Here is a 23,011-nt window from a genome sequence, read left to right on the forward strand (position 1 = left end):
GGCGGAGGGTGGAAATCTGAGGTGTCTGGTTTGGCCGGAGGGAATGGAATGGTGGATACACTACACACACAGAGGTCAGTTGTCTCTAATACTACCCAACGGAATGTTTTCGCGCATATTTGGTTTTAATTCTAAGAGTAAATTACAGATTTGGTCCCTGAGGTTTTTATGTTTGACGGATTTAGTCTTTTATCTTCACCTATTACAAGATAAACCTCCATGTTTGCAATTTGTTTTGAGTTTGGTCCCTCACCCTGACATCCGTCTATTTTCTTCATTTGTATTTTTATTTCCAGAATTGCAATCAAGTCCACAACTTTTAGTTGATGGCTAATTAGTCCCTATACTTCTACTTCCACTTACTACAGCAATAACCCTTAAATGGACTATCCTTTCCAACTACTCCAAATTTCAGAGCGTTACACCAATCAAAATATAACTGTGTGTAATTTATCTATGAATGACAATATGTGATTGATTTCTTTATGTTCATTTGATAAATTTTAGGTGGTGTTTGCAAATGAGTGGAAGAAATCCCGACTAACAGACTGTTCGGTTGTGACTTAATGAATCAGATGACCGCTTATTCGGCTAACCATATGACAAGTCTTATTTACGCTCAGCCATATATTTTCCAATCCATATCCTTGTCATAACCCTTCAAGAAAAAAAAATACTCTAAAAAATCCCTCAAGAATCTCCCAAACCCGCCGCATAAATATGAAGAAGAAATCCCTCAAAGAATCTCCCAATCTCGTTGCACTAGAAAAGCCTTGATAATTCCTTCCTTCAAGAAACGTCAACTTGCAACTCGCAACTCGCAACTCGCAAAGCAATAGGAATTGTCTATGAAGGAGAGATTCAAATGCTTTACGCATAGAAGGCAATTCATTATTAGCAGAGAGATTCAAACGAGAAGGAGAGATCCAGATCATTTACACATGGCATAAGAGATTCAAATGCTTTATACATCACCTCCTCGTGAATATGGTTCTAACCCCACTTGGGGGGGGGGGGGGTTTATTATTATTTAGGGTTCATCGATGTTGGGCTTTTTTTAAATTTTGGTTTAATTTGATTCAACAACTGGTTACATTTGATTTGCTTGTTGTTCTTGCTATGAGTGTTCCATGTAATATGATTGATCTACAAAAAATTTTGCTGATCGATGACTTTTCTACAAGAGCTCTTTCTCTGCATATCCTCATACTTCTTATTCTGGGGGTCATAGAAAGATAAGAACCACCTATAAAGTTCTTACAATTTTCTTGTTCTTGTTTGATCTACATTTTTCTTTAAAATTGTTGCAGATATTGTTGTTATATTGTAAAATTTTATCTACAAATATTGTTTAATATAAACTAAAGGGTAAATTAGTCATTTATATTATTCAGACTGTTTATTCAGCACAACAATCGAACACCAATTTAGTTAAATTAATACAAATAACTTTATCTATATAGAGCTTCATAGAAAATCAACCGAATAATCCCTAAACGTCCTTGCAAGAAAGGTCGTGTTAGGGTTGTTGTAGAGACAATGAGATGAATCTATTTGTTGGTAGTGTTAAAAAGATACTTTATTCAATTGCACTTTCAAAAGACATGCTTTATTCTATTTAAGAGTATACTTTGATGTGCAATTTGAAAGTATCTTTCTCAAATGGACTTAGCGTCAGATTATACACCTTTAAATAGATATTTTTTAAAACTATGGACCGTTAAAAGTGTGTTTTGAAAGTATGTTTCGTAAATCGCAAGTGAATGAAAGTACATGCCATTTAGATTCATAACGTGCACTGGTAAAAGCGCTTCAAAGTGAAAACATTGAACAAGAATATATGCACAAGCTTGTGCTAGTTTGGATTATATAATTTGTCATTATTTATTATTTACTTTAAAGAGTTCTTACAACAAAACTATACTAATAAACTACGACTAAAAAGTAGGAATCATAAAGTCTAAAGTCAATAAAACACATACGAAGTTTCATGTGAATGCACAACAAGATAATGTTGTAACAATTGTCCCACATAGGTATGGATTGAATCCAACTAATGTGGCGTCTTTAAAACCACGAGCTTGAGTCCATACTTATGGTCAAAATGAACAGTATCACTATAACTTGGGTTTCACAAAATGGTATTGGAGCTACCCCTGATGGTGGGGTAAACCTCAATAAGAACGATGAGTCAGTGGGAGTGTTTGTAACGTCTTAAGCGAATCCAAGATCTTTGATGAAGAAGAAGGATGTTAGGTAAGTTTGACAAGGAAAGTTTAAATAAATGAAATTGTGAGAATCAGATAGTTATATTTACGAACTCTTTGAAAACTTTAAATTGTGAACTATCATTAACTTCTCTGATTAGTTATAAGTAGATTTAAAAATCATCAAAGCTAATATATGGACTTGAATCGCTACACATTTTCGCAACTCCTAACCAATCATATTGGCTAGAAGTCAAAATTTCACAACATGAAGACATAAAACCTTAGTGGTTGTTTGTTTACCTCTTAATAGTTTCATTAAAAGACAGTCTCTGAATCGTTAAGAGATGGATTTTTTGTTTGCCAAAAAAAATCTGTCTCTGAATGATTTTGCATCCTAGGTCTCCCTTTAACCATTCAGCACTATAATTTCATTGTAAACAATTATATTTCATTTTGCACTATATCAACCATTCAGCAAGGGTTGTTTGTTTACCTCTTAATAATTCCAATAAGCGACAACATTTGAATCGTTAAGAGGTGAATCTTGTTTGGTAAAAAAAAAGTCTGCCTCTTAATGATTTTAAAATCCTCTAAATGATTTTGCAGCATGAGCCTTCCTTAATATCATTCAGCGCCTTAATTTCATTTTAAACAATTACCAAACAATTATATTTCATTTTGCATTATATCATGAGAGTCTCTTAATCATTCTGATCACTTAATCATGTTGCATTAAACCATTCAACAACTACCAAACAGCCTCGTTAACAACTCCTTAATGTCAAAGGGATGTAATAGAAATAATCACATATTTACTGTGTTCAAATCAGGAAATCTCTAGATTCCTCAGTCTCGAACAGCTCATCGGGAGGCAATACCAGCTCCCGGGGCTTAAGTTTGGCTCGAAGGAGTCTCACCAAACGCCCATGAGCTTCTGGACTGAGTGGTCGTCCCTTACCCAACCAGAAATCAAGCGGGTAAGAAGGAGAGAGCAATTTTAGCCCCATAACCCCAAGACGGGAATACCGCCTCGGGCGCCTATGGTCTAGCCTTGCAAGAACACGATATCCAGCTCCACCCAGCCTACAAAGCAGACGGAAATCATGCATCGAATAACGGTGAGCAACAACCATCATGTAAGCTAAGTAAATCAACGGGCAGTCTTGACAAGTCGATAGACAAAGCAGACAACCCTAGCTTTCAAAGTCCGGATGGATGGGAATGATTTTCCGAAGCATCGGACCAATGATCACCCATGACTTCTGTGTACCACTAGTGCCACAAAGGCGGTTAACCAAGAAAAATATAGGATTTTTACGCTATGATAATATTAGGTCTTAAAAGAAATTAGTCAATACACATAAACATATATATATATATATATAAAAAGTTTAATCATCAATATGAAAATTTATAACACTATGTTGGTATTTGAAATTTTGAATGATTCATGTATGTTTGGTACCATTATTTCATAAAAGAAAATTATTTATTCAGCGAGGGACGGGCTTCCTCCTCTTAGATCTCGCAACAAGGAGGCACCAGGTACCCTCTTTACCCTTTTCAACACCTTCCGGCGTCCGCCCTACCCTCTCTCCGCCGCTATCGCTGATAAACCCTGTTGCTCACCACCACTACTATCCACCGTCCTCCGCCGTCGCCTCAAAACCCACCTTCCCATTCAGATTTCTCCGCACCACCATTTCCCCCCTTTTATCCATCGTCTTCTGCTGGCACCGGGATCAAAGCAACACGTTTATTCTACTACCAGGTACTTGAAGGTTGATTTGTCTGTATAAAATTCTTCAATTCCTCAACACCTCCACTGCTCAAATGTTGCTTTTAGGGAATTCTCATATCTAAACCATATTCTATTCAAATCGTCACATAGGTATTGTCAAAGTTAATCGGGGGTCGATTTGACTCGATTAACAAAAGCATAAGCTTGGCTCTTTGCATGTTCTCTATTGCTCAAATTGGTCACAAAGTTGTTCAGGGGATCTCTTGTTATTGCGGCATTTCACGCTCCTTATGTAGTAATGGTAATGGATTTAGTGATGGGTTTCGACGAATTGAGAAATACTTAACTGGGTGTCAAAAAAGTTCAAATGGTAATTTTGTGTTGAATGAAAACCATGAAGAGTCTATTGATTCTGTTGGTACCAGTGGCAGATATGAGGAAGATGAAGATCACCAACAAAATGTATTTAATAGAGCAAGTTTTTTAAGAAATGCAAAAGTTGGTGCTGCCATGGCCCTCAAAGTTCTCCAACAGGATGGCCCTGGTTTTGATGCAAAAACGGCTTTAGATAAGTTGGAAATACAAGTATCAGGCCTACTTGTGAGAGAAGTTCTTATAGGAATCTTGAAGAACATTAATCATGCGAACAAGGATCGGTGTGCTAAACTTGGGTACAAATTCTTTGTATGGTCTGGCCAGAAACAGAATTACAATCATACGGTACATACCTATCATTTAATTATGCAAATCTTTTCAGAATCCGAGGAATACAAAGCAATGTGGAGGTTGGTTGATGAGATGACTGAGAAAGGATATCCGGTCACCTCATGTACTTTCAACATACTGATATGTACATGTGGCGAGGCCGGTGTAGCTAAGAAAGTTGTAGAGAGATTTATAAAGTCAAAATCATTCAATTTTCGCCCCTTTAGTCATTCCTTTAACGCTATCTTGCATTCTCTTCTTGCTGTAAACCAGTATAAACTGATTGAGTGGGTGTACCAACAGATGTTGGCTGATGGTCATCAACCGGATGCTTTTACATATAATATCCTAATGTATACAAAGTATAGGCTGGGGAAGTTGGGTCAGTTTCATAGATTACTAGATGAAATGGGCAGGAGTGGATTTCCTCCAGATTTTCATACATTCAACATCCTTCTTCACATTCTTGGTAAAGGAGATAAGCCAGCAGCAGCCGTTGATCTCTTGAACCACATGAAGGATGTTGGTATTGAGCCTAATGTTCTTCATTTCACCACATTGATAGATGGGCTAAGCCGAGCTGGAAATATGGATGCTTGCAAGTACTTTTTTGACGAAATGATCAAGCAGGGTTGTGAGCCTGATGTGGTGTCTTACACCGTCATGATCACAGGACATATTGCAGTCAGACAATTTGAGAAGGCAGAGGAAATGTTTTCAGAAATGTTCGACAATGGGAAGATTCCTAACGTTTATACATACAATGCAATGATACGTGGCCTTTGTATGGCTGAAAAGTTTGAATATGCATGTTTGATGCTTAAAGAAATGGAATCTAGAGGGTGTAATCCCAATTTTCTTGTGTACTGTACACTAGTAAGCTATCTGAGGAATGCTGGGAAGCTTTCTGAAGCTCATGAGGTAATAAAAAAGATGGTCGAAAAGGGGAAGTATGCACATCTCGTTCACAAGATAAAGAGATATAGGAGATGCTAATGTGGTAAGCCCTGTAATTTAAGGCACCTGATTGTATAACTGCTCTTTAGTTCAGCTCGGTTGGTTTCAGATGTTTTGAGGCATCTGTGTTGTAATAACATTTTCTACTAGTTGCATAGTTATGTTTCATTTTTCACACTTCATGATTGTTCTTACTTGACATATAAAAAGATATAAAAACTGCCATTTTTACATCTACAGTTTCTAAATCATTTTTATCTGCTACGCCTCTCTCTTTTGGGGGTTTGACTATGCTGACTGAGCCTGCCATTGCTGTTGAATACCATGAGGCGGTGTATCTTAAGTTGTTTTATATTTCCTTCTCTTTTGGCTGTCAATGTTTTGTACAGATTCAATAGCAATCTCTCTGTATAATTTATTTGTGCACTTGATAGCAGCGCTGGAGGCCATGGCAATACTGGAACTTCCTGAAGGTTTGCCACTAACACCCTCTATTTGCTGAAGCTAATTGTTCCTTTTTTTAATTGCTACCTCACTCCCTTTAAGAATTGAAATATTTATAAGACCTTTTGATCCTCCTAGTGATGTTTTGTATATGGAAAACATTGTATGCTCATTGATATGCTCGTTTTTTTTATATATAAAAGTAATATTATACAATTTAAAAGCTATGCTGTTAATCGTGCAGCGGTGGTCAAAGAGTGGTACCAATATTAGCGGTGCTATTGACCGCTAAATGACCCCATTTTGAAAGTAAAAAAGTGGCCGCATAACCGTTATTTGTAGATAGGCTGTTTTGGTGTTAAAAAGTACTTTTGTGGGCTTTTATTTTGGACCGGCATTGGGTTTTATTTTAGTCCGACAATATTAAGGCTTCATTACTCTTTATTTTTTTGGACTTGCACACCATTATTCTTATTTTTTTTTTCAATTTGGACACCATCACTTTGACATCTGGCTTTGGATAAAAGTATTCACAGTGTTCACTTATTCTTTTTTTGAACTTGGACATCATTATTCTTATATATTTTTTATTGGATACGTGCATATAGTATATTGAGTTATGTATACATATATATAATATAGCTCAAATTATTATATATAAGTTTTACCATCGCGATAACCGCTATTCCAAATCACGGTCTTGACCATGATTTCGTAGTTTGACGGCTGTAACAACATAGTTTAAAAGCATAAAAAGCTAAATCATGCTCATTGCACAATCATACTTGACTATATTTTTTAGATTATACAATACTCCACTCAGCCAATGTATGTGGACTATTCTGAGTTCCTCCACAAATTTTCTAAAGAATATAATGTTTATATACAGCAGATGAAACTCACACACACGCCTCTCCTTTGGTGAGGTTGGATGTATTATCACTGAATATCCCCTGTTACTTGTTTCTACAAGTAGTGCTTTGTTATCTGACCTCTTACCGCATGATCCATTACAAGTAGTGCTTTGTTATCTGACCTCTTACCGCATGATCCATCTTTGCTGTTAACGACAATTGGCGTACACAGATATCGATGCATTAAATGTGTCAAAACTAACTTCATTGGCTACCTTAATTTGATCCAACTTAACCATTGAATTCTCCTTATATCAATGCATTAAATGTGTCAAAACTAACTTCATTGGCTACCTTAATTTGATCCAACTTAACCATTGAATTCTCCTTATTTCCTCTTTTCTGCTCTACTATGCCTTTTTATGTCTGCAAACTCTCATCTCTTCTATTTAATGATTCTGATCATGGGCACAAGGTTAATATCATGTTAACGCTGATCGATGATTATTTAATTGAAGAACAGTAAAGGGATGTTAGTGGTTAACTGATGTTGTCTTATTGTTATATTGTTAATTGATGATTCTTCAATAGAACATCAATAACTTCACATATAATATATAGTTATTGTGGTTGTTAAGTCATGTTAAGGACACTTTATTAAATTAAATATCAAGTATACATGCCTCTTCACATCCCTTATTTATATATTTTTATTTTTAAATTTATTTTTCAACTCATGCACCATACTTTGGAGAGGCTCACCCCGGCCCAGGTGCATCTTTCGCCTTTAGTAACACTACGATGGAATAGTTGTAAGTTGATTCGAGTTGGGTAGGCAAATAGAAACAGACTACATTTCTCTTTCAATTATCTATGGTGGTTAATCCCTCGGTCTTTAGTTTATTGGTAACAATCTTATTGCAGAAATTAGAAGCCACTGGTTTACAGTAGATCCCTTGATCATCTAAGTGCAGCAGTGCAAATTCAAGATATATTCAACAGTTCAAGCGTATGCCTCTTATTTTATGTAAGCGTTTTCTAATTCCATACCCTTTTTCTTATATGTTATTACATCTCGTTATAAGCTCAACGACGACTTATCGCCTTTGCACAGTCTGCAGTTTGGCGGAGGCATGGGGGGTCTACAGGATTCACAGGTCCAACTACCCAATTCGCTAGTGTTTCTTCGCCTTTTACGCATCTGCTTCTCTTGGTAAGAAAGACGGTCTTTACGCATGGTGGAAATGTTGGAAGATTGCAAATTATGTATTTGTGTTTGCTTATGTAGTTATGTTTCTTAAAACAAGTACTCCCTTTGTCCCATGAAGCTGCAATATTTCTTTTTTTGGCAAAAAATTAAAGCTAAAGTGATATAATTACGCTTTTGTCTTTAGGGGTGCAAACGGAGCGAACATAATCATATTTATTTATTTATCAAAGATATCTATTATTCATTATTATCTTGTTATATTGGATATGGATATATATGAAAACATGGATTTTTGAGTAACTACAAATTATTGTTCGGTGACTATTGAAATGTTGTTTAGACATTTGGCTGAAAATGAAACGATTGCATACATGTATGGGACAAAGATAAGAGTATTTAATACTATATTTGACTTTATGCATGGATCATGTTGTCATCGTTGCTTAGATAAGTCACCATCAAAAGGGATTCAATTAGAGGAATCAATAGATATGGGTATATGTTTATATATATTCTGATTACTTCTCTATAGGCTGTATTTGTTACATTTGGTCTTTGGTGGTGGGATTAGTTGCAGAACAGACACCCCTTAACTCGTCTCATATGGTCCACCACCACCAAATTTGTTAGGTTTAACACGCATTAAACTTCTCCGTATCCTTTAGTCTTTTCTACAAAGATCCAGAAACCCATATCAAGATGATGAAACTTTTACCATCCACATATTGACCGTACTTTCCGTAATCCACTGAAATGTCAGATGGAACTTCAAACTGTAGGGACACTTCTGAGGTTTGTAATTCATTTAGGGTTAAGGGTTTAGGAATTAGGACGAGAATCTCAAGCTTGCATTTGAGAATTCACAAACAGTTTAGTTAGAATGTCCGTTTTTACTGTATGCTCTCGACAAAAAGGCGTATCACCGCAGAAAAATGACTAAAGATCAAATCTTTCATGTTAAATCAACGACCCTGCTGAAAATTTTTGTGGGTTTGTTACATGTGAGACAAAAGCAGCAAATTGTGTTACTATGTTGACATTAGTTGGTGAAATCGAATTGAGAAGATGAAAGTTAAAGACCAGAAGACCCCACAAGAGGAAAAAGAACAAATAAATAATAATCAAATAGAATTCAAGATATGATTTTATTTGGTGGTACAGTTGAGTGCTTGCAGATGAAGCTAAGTAATGTGCATATGGAGTTTCATCATCTCTCAATGAGAATCTTGAATCTAAAAGGCATCTTTGCCATTGCAGATGCCACCATGATCCCAGCCAGGAGATCTGCCCATGACTCGATTCGCTTCGTTTCGAGTCTCACCCGTTTCACCGATTTGAAAAAGAACATCTTTTTTGAAGGAATTTATTTGATTTATAGAACGTAAATATATGATAATCATGAATCTAAAATAGTTGTTCATTTCTTCTCTTCTTTCTTCTCCTCTTTCTTCTCTTCTTTCTTCTCCTCTTTCTTCTCTTCTTTCTTCTCCTCTTTCTTTTCTTCTTTCTTCTCAGGTTCTTTGGCTGGACCAACTGATATTATGTCCACCTTGCCTACTTTCTTGAGCTTCTTGACGACTGCCACCGTGTCCATCTCCCCAATCACCGTCAGCTTCTGATCTTTCAGATCAGCCGCAATCGAATCCACCCCTGTATGTAAGATTCATCTGTTCATCTCAATTCTCTCGTATACGAATCCCATTTTCCCGTTTCGATTTGATCCGGAAAAAGGGTCAGATTTAGAAGGTTAGAGTTGTAGTAGTGTACCATAGATATCAGCAGCAGCTTCAATGGCTTTTTGCTTGGTTTTGTCATCAGTCATTGTGAGAACCTTGAGTATCACCTTCTGCTCATCAGAGATGATATACATAAAAACATGCAGGAAATCAAGAAAATTTAAAAAAAATCCATGAAAAATGAAGAAATTATTATTACCTGAGCCATGGAAGAAGAAGAAGAAGAAGGTGGGGGGAATTTAGTGTGAAAGAAAGAAACAGAGAAAGGAAATGGTTATTGATCATCTTTTTGGTGTTTTATATTGATGGTATGCGTGCGGTGTGACTACAGCCGTACAACGTATCTAGTCATGCTGATTGATTACGACTTGTACCTTGTGCATTGTTAGTTGTACTTATACATTTTGCATTTATTATAGTACCACTTTAAACATGATTTTCATAACCCATTTTCTTTGTCGACTTCAATTTGTATTTCCATTCCTTGATCAGCCTATTTTCGTAAAATCACTTTTTTACATTTAAAGTTTTACAGCAAAATGCTATGAAGGTAGGAAAAACAGAACATTTACAATAAAAACACTGTGAAGGTTATTTTCCATTGTATTAATCTCATAAATCATGAGAAGGTAAAATCGTATGTTATAGAGACAAGTGGGTGTGGTTTGGTATGAGAGACATGGCAATACGTAAACTTATTGTTCCATGTTTGATATAACATTAGACTGAGACATAATAAGATATGAGTGGTTCAAAATAAGTGGAGCAAAAAATCAGAATAATAGATAAAATTGATAAATTACATATACCAAATTAAAACCCTAAAACCATCCAATTTTTTTCACATGTCTAACTCATTCTCACCCATCTAATGTAGTAGTGTCCAGTCTAATATATATATATATATATATATATATATATATATATATATATATATATGAAAAAAGGGATTTATTTGGGTAGTGGTGATCTTAATGAAAGTTGTAAAGCAATATGTGCAGAAGCTTGTCATGAGGTGGTAAGTGGTTTGGTCGGTTAGATCAGCGATAAGAAGATTCTTTTTATTTTCATCATGTTACAAGTGGTATATAAAGGGACAATCAACTCACCGTCATCAAAACTATTCTGTATTTCAATTCTCTTTTCATTTTAAACAAATCAATCAATATAACTAATTATTTCTTTTTTTAGTAACTGTGGGTTTCTAGACCAACTTATGTGCACTGACTAATTGCTCAGACGACCACAGAGAATCTAGAATCATTACAGGGAACCTCTATGGTTACAAGAACTTTGACAGTACTGTATAATTTGGTGTGTAATACGAGAACCATGAAAAGAATTTTGTCGCGGAAAATGTTAAGACATTTAAATCAGTCGTTACTAATGATTTATGTAAGTATATTGAAATAAGTTGGTTGTAAATATGTCCATTTCATAACTTATTCTTAGAGTCTAAGGGGTTGTTTGACAGTTGCTGAATGATTTGATAGATAATGATTAAGAGGCTCTCATGATACAGTATAAAATAAAATATAATTGTTCATAATGAAATTAGGGCGTTGAATGGTTAAGGAAAACCTATGATACAAGATCAATTAGGGGTTTTAAAAACATTAAGAGGCATAATTTTCTTTTGTCAAACAAAATTCACTTCTTAACGATTTAGAGGCTGCCTTTTAATGGAACTATTAAGAGGTAAACAAACAACTCCTAAAAGTCAACACTAAAAAACCCTTTAAATGGTTTTTGGGGAATCAAAACCAACGTCTCGAAAGGAAACCGTAAATCTTATTAAATGTGTTCTTTTGTTGTTAAACGAAAGTTAGAGTTCTTTTTGTATTATAAAAAGTATAAATGAAATATAATAATGTAACCGTGGAACGTTTTTAAAAATCGAAAGTTTCAAATATTTTATGTTTAAAATTTTATAATATAATTATATAATTTTGTTCTTTTTCATAAACTTTTTTACTACAAATTTAAAATAACATCAGAAAGATAATTTATATGATGTCGTCGACATACATATTCATATTTTACTAAATATAAACTAATAACAAACAGCAAAAATTTGAGTGAGGAAGCACGAGGGTCGAGTGAGGCCACGACTTCATGGTATTCAATGGTGAGCGAGCAAACCGATGGGGCGTGAAAGAAGGCATGGAGATCGCAGTGTGCTTCATCGTCTTTTGATGGCGTGTCATAGTAACATTGGTTGACGATATATGTCAGGTACTTGTAGAAGGAAGAGTAATGAGAGTGGACCAGGTAGGGTCATGGCTCGGTGGGTTTGCCTGCTTGGCTTTATTGCTTTGAGCATTCTTCTTTCTTCCAAATGATAATCAAGGACGAACCTATTAAGAGAGTAGGGGGTGTACGTCGCACGGGCACCTGTCCAATCGTCCCGTCGTGATGAATTTTTTTTTATCGGATATAATTGTACACCCGTTTAATTTTGAAGGGTGCTCTTGTATTTTTATAAAACTGAACTTAAAATAAAAATGTTGAGGTAGTTGGAACGGTTGGGGCATTCCTTTTCTTTACTAAGCTCGCTCACGAGTTCAATTATTGTTTAAAACAAAACTCTACACTGTGTTTGATTTATAATTGTCCCTATCTTACTTTTATTTATTTTTTATTTATTTTTTTCTTCTAGTTTATCCATTATTCTTAAAGTTGTTTTTTTTAATAGATTTTAATAATAAAACATATTTATCTGAAATAAGTTATTATCTCACAGTATATGATGCCGTCAAACATGTTTATAAATTGTGGAATTCGACTACTTTTTGTTGTTGCATCTGCTGTCCATCACGAAATCAACTAGAAAACCTAAAAAAGTCGCTCGTAAAAGTGGAATTCGACCCAAAACATGTCACGATAAGATGTAATCTTGCTCAAAGTCAAAAGTCATGGTTGATTCTATTTGTAAACTGTATTGTCTCAGATTAACACAACCGAATTTTTTTCAGGTCATGTTGACTTTTTCCGAAATTAAAATACAACTTTATTGATCTTAATTGACTTTAATTTTTTTTTTTCCAAATTCACCACTAATTATAACGTCTCATAATGACTTTGAATTTCAACTTCTTCCATTCCAATCAAAATTAAAATGTAAATGAAAAGTTATTGGAGTTGGACCGGTCCAAGTGCAAGCTTTCATAACCAATGGGCTGAATGGTTAATAGTCATTAGTCAATACTTAATACCAAATTACCAATTAATCATCTAAATTTACATCAAATTAAGGGTGCGTTTGACAGTCGCTGAATGGTTTGGTACAAAATGATTAAGTAGTCAGAATGATTAAGAGACGATCATGATACAGTGCAAAATGAAATATAACTGTTCGGTAATTGTTTACAATGAAACTAGGGAGCTGAATGATTAAGGGAGACTCATGATACAAAATCATTCAGAGAGTTTTAGAACTATTAAGAGGCAGATTTTTTTTTGCCAAACGAGATTCATCTTTTAATGATTAAGAGGTAAACAAACAACCCCTATATGTTTTCTTTTTTCTTTTTAATTTTCAATCCAATAAATTACAAGATTAGAATTAAAAATAAACCCATAATAAAATATGATAGTTTGTTTTAAAAAAATTGTTCGAGATTTTCTTTTACGTCTTGACGAAAATAATCAGATTTATTATCCACTCAACTATTTCTTTATATGTATATTAAATAGTATGGTTTAAGGCTCGTAAAAGTATAAGGCGTTTTTCTGTTGTTTAAAATAGTCAACATTATTTTGATAGGTTTTCAACTCGAATTCATAACTCAAATCATGAGCAATAATAATGATTTATTTGATATTAATACCTTTAAGTTTTGGTTGATAACTTTGAGTAACTTCGGGGTCAGATGTTTTTAATGATCATTGTCCTTTTTTTTTGGAAATTCAATGGTATTTTGTCTTTGTTGTTGAATTTTTAACGAGCTACATACAACTAGTTGCAATCTTAACGAGTTTGGTCTCTAAGGGGTTGTTTGTTTACCTCTTAATATTTCAATTAAGAGGTAACATCTGAACCGTTAAGAGATGAATCTTGTTTGACAAACAAAAAGTCTGCTTCTTAATGGTTCTAAAACCCTCTGAATGATTTTGTATCCTGGATCTCCCTTAATCATTAAAAGCCCTAATTTCATTGTATACAATTACCAAACAATTATATTTTATTTTGCACTATATTATGAGAGCCTCTTAATTATTTTGACCATTTGATCATTCTGCACCAAATCATTCAGTAATTGCCAAACAACCCCTAAATAAATCAACGACCTGGGTTCCTGTAGTTGTATTAAGGACCCAACTCGTTGTAAAAATGTAATCATGGAGACACGATCTGTTAAATTTAAAAAAAGCAGGATAATAACCGTTAAAAACAAATAACTACGAAGATAAAACATGTAATTCACTCTAGTTTTTTTAACTTAGTTCTTATTAAAAGATATTAACAAACACTCAAATGTATATATTTCTTTTCTGTAAAAAAATAATGTAATATTTAAATTGGAATATTAATCTTATTTATCTGAAAATTAAAAACTTATAAAATAATTTGATACGATAAAATTGAAAAAACTTGTGAACTACAAATTGTACTTAACAGATATCATGAATGATTGTTAACAAGTCAATAGAATTTATTTTCCTCCAAAATCGAAGATATTGCAAATTATTTTAGACAACCAAAAATCAACAGTCTTAATAGTTCTATTAAGAGGCAACATCTGAATCGTTAAGAGGTGAATCTTGTTTGGTAAAAAAAGTCTGTTTCTTAATGGTTCCAAAACCCTCCGGATGGTTTTGTATCCTTGACCTCTCTTAATCATTCCGCATTCTAATTTTGTTTTAAATAATTAGCAAATAATTATATTTCATTTTGCACTATATCATGAGAGTCTCTTAATCATTCTGTACCAAACCATTCAGTAACTGCCAAACAATCCTTTAGGATCTGTTTGGCTTGCAAGATTGTTTTTGAGGGATTTAAATTTAATGGAGAAATTTGGATTGGAATGGATTTGAAATTCTAGATGTTTTTGGTTTATAAGATTTGGAATGAAATTAGATTTCATTATTTATAAATAATTTATAGAAAAATTTTAAAATAATTGAATTACATTTTTATTAATCGATTATTACAAAATGAATATTTTAATTTTTTTAAAAACTTTATTGCATACAATCTTACAAGATCCCGTAAAATACCGAGCATTCCCTAAGGATTTTAAAACCTATATCTGAAGAATTTCAATGAAATCCCAAGATTTCAAATCCGGACAATCCAACAAACCAAACATGAGATCGGAATGCATTTGAAATGCAAATCTTCTCAAATTCATTCCTTCAAACCAAACAAGACTTTATAATTTTTGAAAAGAAAAAAAGAATATTATACGTATCTTTTAAGTCAAAATATCGTACAACAAAAAGAAATTGAATTTGAATGCTCATCGTTGAAAACCAGCGAAAAAGTATACATTTCTTCTAGTCATACTATATAGCCAATTTTAAATGAATAATTTTTATGTTATTTTAAAAATATATAAAAAAATGTATTTATTTTGGTCAATTATCGACTAAAAATTGAAATTTGAATATTCAATTTGTCTTATTTATATTAATACCGGTCAAAAACATGTTCTTTTATCCGACGTAAAATTTCAAATAGAAGTGCATGAATAATATTAGTTAGTTCAGAAAGGTATTTGCATAATACAGTGAGATACATTTCAATTTTAATGTTTCGTTTTATTCTTTATCTTTATCAATATAATATGTTTTTATGTGGTTTTGAGAATACGATAATGTTTTTATTTTTGAATAAAATATAAATTTGAAGATATTATACAAAGTTGAAAAAATTATATCGATATTAGTATTAAATTAACTATATAAAAATTCTTGTTTTTTTGTGTGTAATTTTCTTGATTCAAATTTTTATTAATGAAGTAATTTATTTTTTATTAACAATATAGTTTTTTATAAAAATAATAATCAAATATTATGTTAAAACTCAATGATTATTTCAATTATATTTAAAAAATTTATATTTAAAATGAGATGCTTATCATGTATTTGATTATATTTATTTACAGTTAGTTACACAAATTTAGTCATAGAGCTTTAATAGGTTGTACTTATGCACAATCTACTTGTAATTTTGAATTTTAAGTAGTATTCATCAATAAACAATACTTTATACATAAAAAATAGTTTTTAAGAATTTTTATCAAATGTTTTATAATATTTTAATAGGTTGTACTTATGCATAATCTACTTGTAATTTTGAAGTTTAAGTAGTATGCATCAATAAACAATACTTTATACATAAAAAATGGTTTTTAAGAATTTTTATCAAATGTTTTATAATATTTTAATAAAATGACATAACAAATAAGCAAATTAAAATCATGTGTCAAATTGTTGGTGATCTTGTTCTGTTATCCCAATTAAGCATTTTTAAAGTATAAATACGTTTTAACAAAAAAAAAATATTAATATATTTGAATAAGATCAATTATAATTTATTGACAAAAGTTCATAAATTGATACGGTGTAGTTTCGTCGAGGACTGCAATTCGATAATGTTTTAAGGTTTTGTTTGATGTTATTTATGTATTTATTTCATCAATGTTATATCATCAAAAAAATCATATATTCACATTTCTTTTATCAAGTATTCATTAGAATGATTTTTTTGGAATGATTTTCTTTATCAAATATATTCACTAAGGGATCGTTTACCAAACGTTTACCCGAGTAAGCATTTATCAAGTGACATTACCTCACCGGATGAATATGGTAAGGATAAATAATCTTACCTGGTAAGAGCGAAACATGAACCATGAGTCTTACCCGGTAAATGAAGACGGCGACTCTTACCATGGTAAAACGCTTACCAGGTAAATTGTTGCATATGACACGCTATAATCCGATATATGGTTTTTTATAAGACGGTATTTGCTTCTTTTTTACTTTTTTCTTTTATCTTTTTGTGTTTTACATTTTATTTTTTAGTAATTTATTCTAATCTACTAGGTTGGGTTCCGGTGATAATGAAAATTATGGTGAGAAGAGATCTTCATTGAATCAATCCTAATTGAAAAGAACCATTAGATCAATTCTTTTCCACAGCACAATTCACGGGTTATTTTGAGATTAAAAGTGATCAAGTGTCCAAATCTCTTCTTACACTTCTCACTTTTAACTCCTATTCTCACACGATCTTTCGTCATAACCTACTTGTACACATGCAGTCTTAAATCGAGTAACATTAGAGAATATTTACAAATGATACAAAAATTCATTGCTTTGCGTCATGCATTAAACACCAAGTCTTGACTTCGCTTTCATGCCACGCCGTTTAGAACATTGGTCATACATGGATGCTATAAACCCATAGTTAAGTTGTCGATACCATAATATAAACAAAAACAGAAAAGAAAGAAGAAATGCATACATTTATGTGAAATTGATATTAAGGGAGCCGTTTACCCAATTGCTTACTCGGTAAGCACTTATCGATAGGACTCAACACTATGATTTATTTTGATATGCGTAAGATTTTAGTACATCAAAACATATCGAATGCAACAATTTACTAGGTAAGCGCTTATCTAGGTAAGAGTCGTCAGTCTCACTTACCAGGTAAGACTCTCTATCAATCTCATTACTCTTACCCGATAAGATTATTGACCCTTCTCATGTTCATTCGATAAAAAAATTTATCCGGTAGTGTTTAGTAAATGGCCCCTGAGTTGGTATTTGGCAATGGCAGGGGATGGAGGGAGGGATTCGCTTGCCTCTTTAAGGAGGTTACGTCTTTTACACCTCCATTCCGCCATTGCTGTTTTACTTTCTCCATACTCTCCCTTCCAATTCAATCTGATTCACTTCTCTTTTGTTTTGCAGGATCAGTTTAACAGAATTCCATCGTCTTTTGTTTAGATTTGGAAGCAAATTCATACAAGATGCAACAGCTGATGAATGATAGGAGGAATAGCAGTTCGATTTTGGGAGTTAGATCTGTTCGCCACCTCTTCCTTGCCGTTTGCTTCTTCATCTTCATGCTCCTTTCCACTCGCTTCTTTCATTCAGTGATTCTCCTTCCTTCTTCTTTTTCCACTCGTTTTTGCTTTATGTTTTAACGATTCGAGTTCTGATTGCTCTTTCATGGCAGCCAGTAACTCAGATTTCCGAGGCTTCAATTCATCGCCACAAAACCGAATTTCCACTGAATTGCTCCCCGCTCAATCTCACTCAAACGTGCCCTCTTCATTATTACCCAAAAACATTCCAAATTCACCATCAGAAATACAAATCAGTAACCTGTCCAGAATTCTTCCATTGGATTCATGAAGATCTAAGGCCATGGACAGAGACTGGGATAACGGAGGAGATGGTGGAGCGCGCCAAGAGTAAAGCCAGTTTTCGTTTGGTGATATTGAAGGGAAGGGCTTACGTCGAAAGGTATAAAAAACCACCCCAAACTAGAGACCTTTTCACTCTGTGGGGCTTCCTACAGTTGCTAAGGAGGTACCCTGGAAAAGTGCCAGATTTAGACCTTATCTTCGACTGCTTCGATTATCCACTCGTTGAAAAGAAAGACCATCTGTTGGTTGCTCCACCGCCATTGTTTCGATACTGTGGCGATGATGACACTTTCGACATTCTTTTCCGTGATTGGTCCTTCTGGGGTTGGTAAGTCTTCTCTATCCCTCGAACCGAGGCTTAATCAAGAAGGGTATCACCAAAAGTTGATCGTAAATCTTTGCTGCAGGCCCGAAATTAACATCAAACCATGGGAGTCTTTATTGAAGGACCTGGATCAAGGCAACAAAAGGACTAAATGGATAGGCAGAGATCCTTATGCTTACTGGAAAGGCAATCCATTCGTTGCTAAACACAGGAAGGATCTCCTTAAATGCAATGTTTCTAACACCAAGGATTGGAACGCTCGTCTTTACGTCCAGGTTCTTATTCTAATTACGCCTTTTCATCGAGATCACTGGTTTTAAAGACGGGTTCATCTCCTAATCCAGGACTGGATTCGAGAAACGCAGCAGGGATTTAAGGAATCACACTTGGCCAACCAATGCACCCACAGGCAAGAATCAATCTTTTGCTTCTGTTAGAGTCCCACATCAGTTAGTCTTTCAGTATATGTTGGAACAACGGAGAGTAATCTAATGGGGTCCACATATTCCGTGCAGATATAAGATCTATATCGAGGGATTCGAGGGATCTGCATGGTCCGTGAGTGAGAAATACATTCTCGCTTGTGACTCGGTTACCTTAATGGTAAAACCCGATTACTACGATTTCTTCACAAGAGGGTTGATGCCCGTCCACCATTACTGGCCCGTAAGGATGGATGGCAAATGCAGATCAATCAAGTTTGCTGTCGATTGGGGAAACAATCACAAGCAAAAGGCCCAAAGAATCGGAAGGGCGGGAAGCAGATTTATTCAAGAAGATTTGAAGATGGATCATGTATACGACTACATGTTTCATCTTCTGAACGGATACTCGAAGCTCCTGAAATACAAACCGGTTGTACCCCGGAACGCAATCGAAATTTGTTCCGAAACCATGGCTTGCAATTCAGAAGGGATTGCTAAAAGATTCATGAAGGAGTCTATCGTCAAAGGCCCTGCAGATTTTAGGCCCTGCACCATGCCACCTCCGTATGATCCTCAAACTCTTAACTCCATTCTTGAAAGAAAAATGAATTCAATTAAACAAGTTGAGAAACGGGAAAACGAATTCTTTGGAGAACATAAATTTTAAAATATGTCTTTGTCTGTTCAAATGCATAAATAAAGCATCCACTACCAAATTCAGGTTTAATCATACAAGAAACACTAAGAACCCTAATTTCTTTGATTTGGGAATTTGAATCAATTCTGATCGCCAAAATCAAGATCCGACCAATCGCATAACTCAAAAAGGCATCTATGCACGCATACTGTACCTGCGCGGGAGTTAGCCACTGATCATCCCATCTGCTCATCGTAATATTCTTCGGCGCTCGTCAAATCCTTCAATCCAGAATTCCTAAGTTCCCTCAGACCATACTGAATTTCACCCAACCACCTTAAATCGGCGGTCATGGCAACCACCAAGTAGTTGATTCTGCCTAAGCTTCTCCACATCGTCGTTGATCCCCACGCCGACAAAGGTATAGCAGGGGTTACCGAGGAAAGTTACGAGAGATCCAGGGATTATAGGGAAATGGAGGATTTGGAAGATGAGACATCGACGGCCGACGGAGAGTCGAAGTTCCGGGTGTATTTAGGACGCCACTCAACATCGAGGCCGACAACGAGACAGTGAAGGCTATTGGAGTGGATGCGTTCGGTGCCGGCGATCCAGGCGTCGACGATGGAGGATGTGTTTGTAACTGTTGTGGAGATGGTGTCTTCGTAGAATGTGATTTCGTAGTATCGGAGGGGAGTTGATGATCCACGATCCTCATGGTCATCGCGGCGGCTATGGCTTCTGCGGAGGCGCGTGGTTGTGGGAGAGAGTGAGAATTTAAGGGTTAATAGAAGTAGGTTCTTCCAACCGCAGAAAAAGGGAGGAAAACTGTAAAGGTTACTTAATCCACTCGCCCTTTACAGCGCGTATATCACAGCTATCTTGTTAATTCTCCAAAACACAGAAAATAGAAATTACACGGACTTTGAACATATATATATATATATATATTTTTTTTCAATAAAGTGACACATTTGACTATAAAAACAAATAAATAAAAAAATTCAAATGATAATATCATTTGACCAAGAAAATGACACTAACATGCAGGATTCAAACTCAGATCTAAGGTGGAAGAAAAGTCTTGCTAACCAATTCAACCAAAGAAACTTGTTCTTGTTGTAGTTCTGAAATACATAAGAAGACACATAATAAGTTAATACAATTGCACCTTTCACGAAGCTTAATATTTTTACCTTTCGACGGAAGAATAATACGGTGGCATGTGCCACTAGTGGCACCATGTGGGTCCGTCCGTGAGCACAATTGATAGGTGAGTTTGAGATTAAAAGTGATCAATGATACAAATCATTTCTTACATTTCCCACCTTAACTCTCATTTTCACACAATCATTTGCCCTTTGACATAAAAAAAAACTCTTAAATCTCTATTTTTGTTTTGTTTTGTTTTGTTTTAACATAACTGTCAATAAATATGTATACATAAAAGAACTTTTCACCGCAAGAGTTAGGTATTGTTTACCAAACGCTTACCTCGGATAAGCGTTAATCGAGTCACATTACCTTACACGATTAATATTGCCCAAGAACCAGAAATCTTACCCAATAAGAACGAAAGCAAGGACCAAAACTCTTACTTGATACGTGAGATCAACCATATTTACCATGGTTAGCACTTACCCAATAAATAAACGATAATGTTAAATTATACTGATAAATACTTACCAGTAACTAATTAGATAAACGACTCCTTATTCAGTGACGGACCTAAGAATTTTCCTACGCAGGTGCACCTTTAAGATCAATCAAAGGCTTGCAAAGTCAAAATTTAGCCTAGGGAAAAGTCAACAAATAGGAAAATTCAAATACAAAACATTTTACAATGGAATGATTTCTCCCTAAACCATTCAACATCCTAATTTATTGTAAACAATTGTCAGATAATTATATTTCATTTTATATTAAATCATAAGAGCTTCTTAATCATTTTGCACCAAATCATTCAACAATTACCAAACAACTCATGATTGTTAAACCGAATTTCTCTGAAATATAATATAATTTATATATTTAAAAGGGTAAATCATAATTACGATTTTGGAATTTACGGAAATTAATTAGAATTTTGATATGGAAATCGATGATCCATTAGGTCAACGGCTGATGGTGTTTGTGATTAATTTGGGCCAAAATTCAACTAAAATACCAACAGATTCAAACCATCTACAGAATCGATTTCTAAACCCAGATCATTCAACCATCAAGCAATCAAAATCATATCTATTCAAACAAACATCAACTACTGATTTCTTCTTGTGAATCCGTACCTTGTATGATCATCGATTGCGATTTTGAATCAGTTCTGATTCCCAGAAATCACAGTCCTCCCGATCTTAAAACTCAAGAATGCATCGATGGACGCATACTGAACCTGCGCCGGAGTCAGCCATTCGTTATCCCATCTGCTCATCGTAACACCCTTCGGCTTGCTTATCTCCTTCCCAAGAACCGTCATCGTTAAGCTCTTCAACCCTGCATTTTGGAGCTCCCTCACACCATACTTGACCGCAGCCAACGCCCTTACATCAGCCATATTCGCAACCACCAGGTTGTAATCCACCGTAAGTTTCTCCACATCGCTCTCGATCCCCACCCCAGCAAAGGTGTAGGAGGGGTTGCGGAGGAAATTCTTGAGAGATTCAGGGACTGTAGGGGAGTGGAGGATCTGAAACACCAGACATCGTTTGCCTACGCACAGTTGGAGAATGGCCACTGGGTTATCGGAGTTCCGGGATTGGTTAGGACGCCACTCGACATCGAGTCCGACGATGAGGCGGTGAAGATGGCGGCGGTGGATGCGTTCGATTTCGGCGATCCACGAGTCGACATAGGATGGTGTGTTTGTAACTATGGTGGAGATGGTGTTCTCGTAGAATGTGACGTCGTAGAGGTTGTGGGTATAGTCGGGGAGTTCGTGATCAACGATGCTCATCATCATCGCGGCGGCGCGTGGTTGTGGAGAGAGAGAGAGAGATGAAGAAAAAAGAAACACTCGCCTATCAGAGTCACAGTTTGTTTTTTGGCTTAAAACTCCATGAAACCAAAAGTAAAGTTTCTCAATAATTATATTCAAAACAAATTAAATTTTCATTTTTGAAATCTCCAAAATATTCGATTTTAAATATTTTATTTTTATTAATTATAATATTAATTGTAAATCATTGAAAAATCTCCAACAAATTTCCTAACAATTTAATTTTTTGAAGAGTAAATTACAGATTTCATCCCTATGGTTATATTTATATTCGGATCAAGTCCCTTACCTAGGTTAACTTAATTCTGTTAAACCATAGATTAACTTAAGTCAGCAGTCGATAAACCTTCCTCACTCCATGCGGTCATTTTCCTCGGTAACA

At 34.8% G+C, this 23,011-nt stretch overlaps 4 protein-coding genes across 7 annotated transcripts; 2 read left to right on the top strand and 2 right to left on the bottom strand.

Annotated features, from left to right (window-relative positions):
* The first annotated feature begins 3,807 nt into the window (after positions 1-3,807).
* On the top strand, positions 3,808-8,336 carry LOC112509803 (pentatricopeptide repeat-containing protein At3g60050-like). 4 transcript variants are annotated; one of them, XM_025114975.1, is made up of 5 exons: positions 3,808-5,440; positions 5,534-5,656; positions 6,003-6,086; positions 7,836-7,938; positions 8,026-8,336. In XM_025114975.1, exons 1-2 carry the CDS (start codon positions 4,168-4,170, stop codon positions 5,650-5,652), a joined length of 1,392 nt encoding a protein of 463 aa, XP_024970743.1. In that variant the 5' UTR covers positions 3,808-4,167; the 3' UTR covers positions 5,653-5,656; positions 6,003-6,086; positions 7,836-7,938; positions 8,026-8,336. The 4 variants fall into 4 exon arrangements, with proteins under 4 accessions (XP_024970743.1, XP_024970742.1, XP_024970740.1 ...); XM_025114974.1 differs by having other exon boundaries at positions 3,808-3,981; positions 4,102-5,656; XM_025114972.1 differs by having other exon boundaries at positions 3,808-5,656.
* An 879-nt stretch (positions 8,337-9,215) lies between these two features.
* Positions 9,216-10,256, bottom strand: LOC112509306 (heavy metal-associated isoprenylated plant protein 39). Its single transcript, XM_025114188.1, has 3 exons — positions 10,057-10,256; positions 9,889-9,967; positions 9,216-9,771 (listed from the first exon to the last, which is right to left on the bottom strand). The coding sequence occupies exons 1-3, from the start codon at positions 10,063-10,065 to the stop codon at positions 9,539-9,541; spliced, it is 321 nt and encodes a 106-aa protein (XP_024969956.1). The 5' UTR covers positions 10,066-10,256; the 3' UTR covers positions 9,216-9,538.
* Positions 10,257-17,898: 7,642 nt separating this feature from the next.
* Positions 17,899-19,664, top strand: LOC112508671 (protein O-glucosyltransferase 1-like). Its single transcript, XM_025113364.1, has 4 exons — positions 17,899-18,575; positions 18,655-18,847; positions 18,917-18,981; positions 19,088-19,664. The coding sequence occupies exons 1-4, from the start codon at positions 18,274-18,276 to the stop codon at positions 19,662-19,664; spliced, it is 1,137 nt and encodes a 378-aa protein (XP_024969132.1). The 5' UTR covers positions 17,899-18,273.
* Positions 19,665-21,718: 2,054 nt separating this feature from the next.
* Positions 21,719-22,647, bottom strand: LOC112510044 (Werner Syndrome-like exonuclease). Its single transcript, XM_025115304.1, has one exon. It carries the CDS (start codon positions 22,591-22,593, stop codon positions 21,952-21,954), a length of 642 nt encoding a protein of 213 aa, XP_024971072.1. The 5' UTR covers positions 22,594-22,647; the 3' UTR covers positions 21,719-21,951.
* Between the last annotated feature and the right edge of the window lie 364 nt (positions 22,648-23,011).

Source organism: Cynara cardunculus, assembly GCF_001531365.2.
Source record: "Cynara cardunculus var. scolymus isolate 2C chromosome LG 3, CcrdV1, whole genome shotgun sequence".
In the NCBI taxonomy this organism is placed as follows: Eukaryota; Viridiplantae; Streptophyta; class Magnoliopsida; order Asterales; family Asteraceae; genus Cynara; species Cynara cardunculus.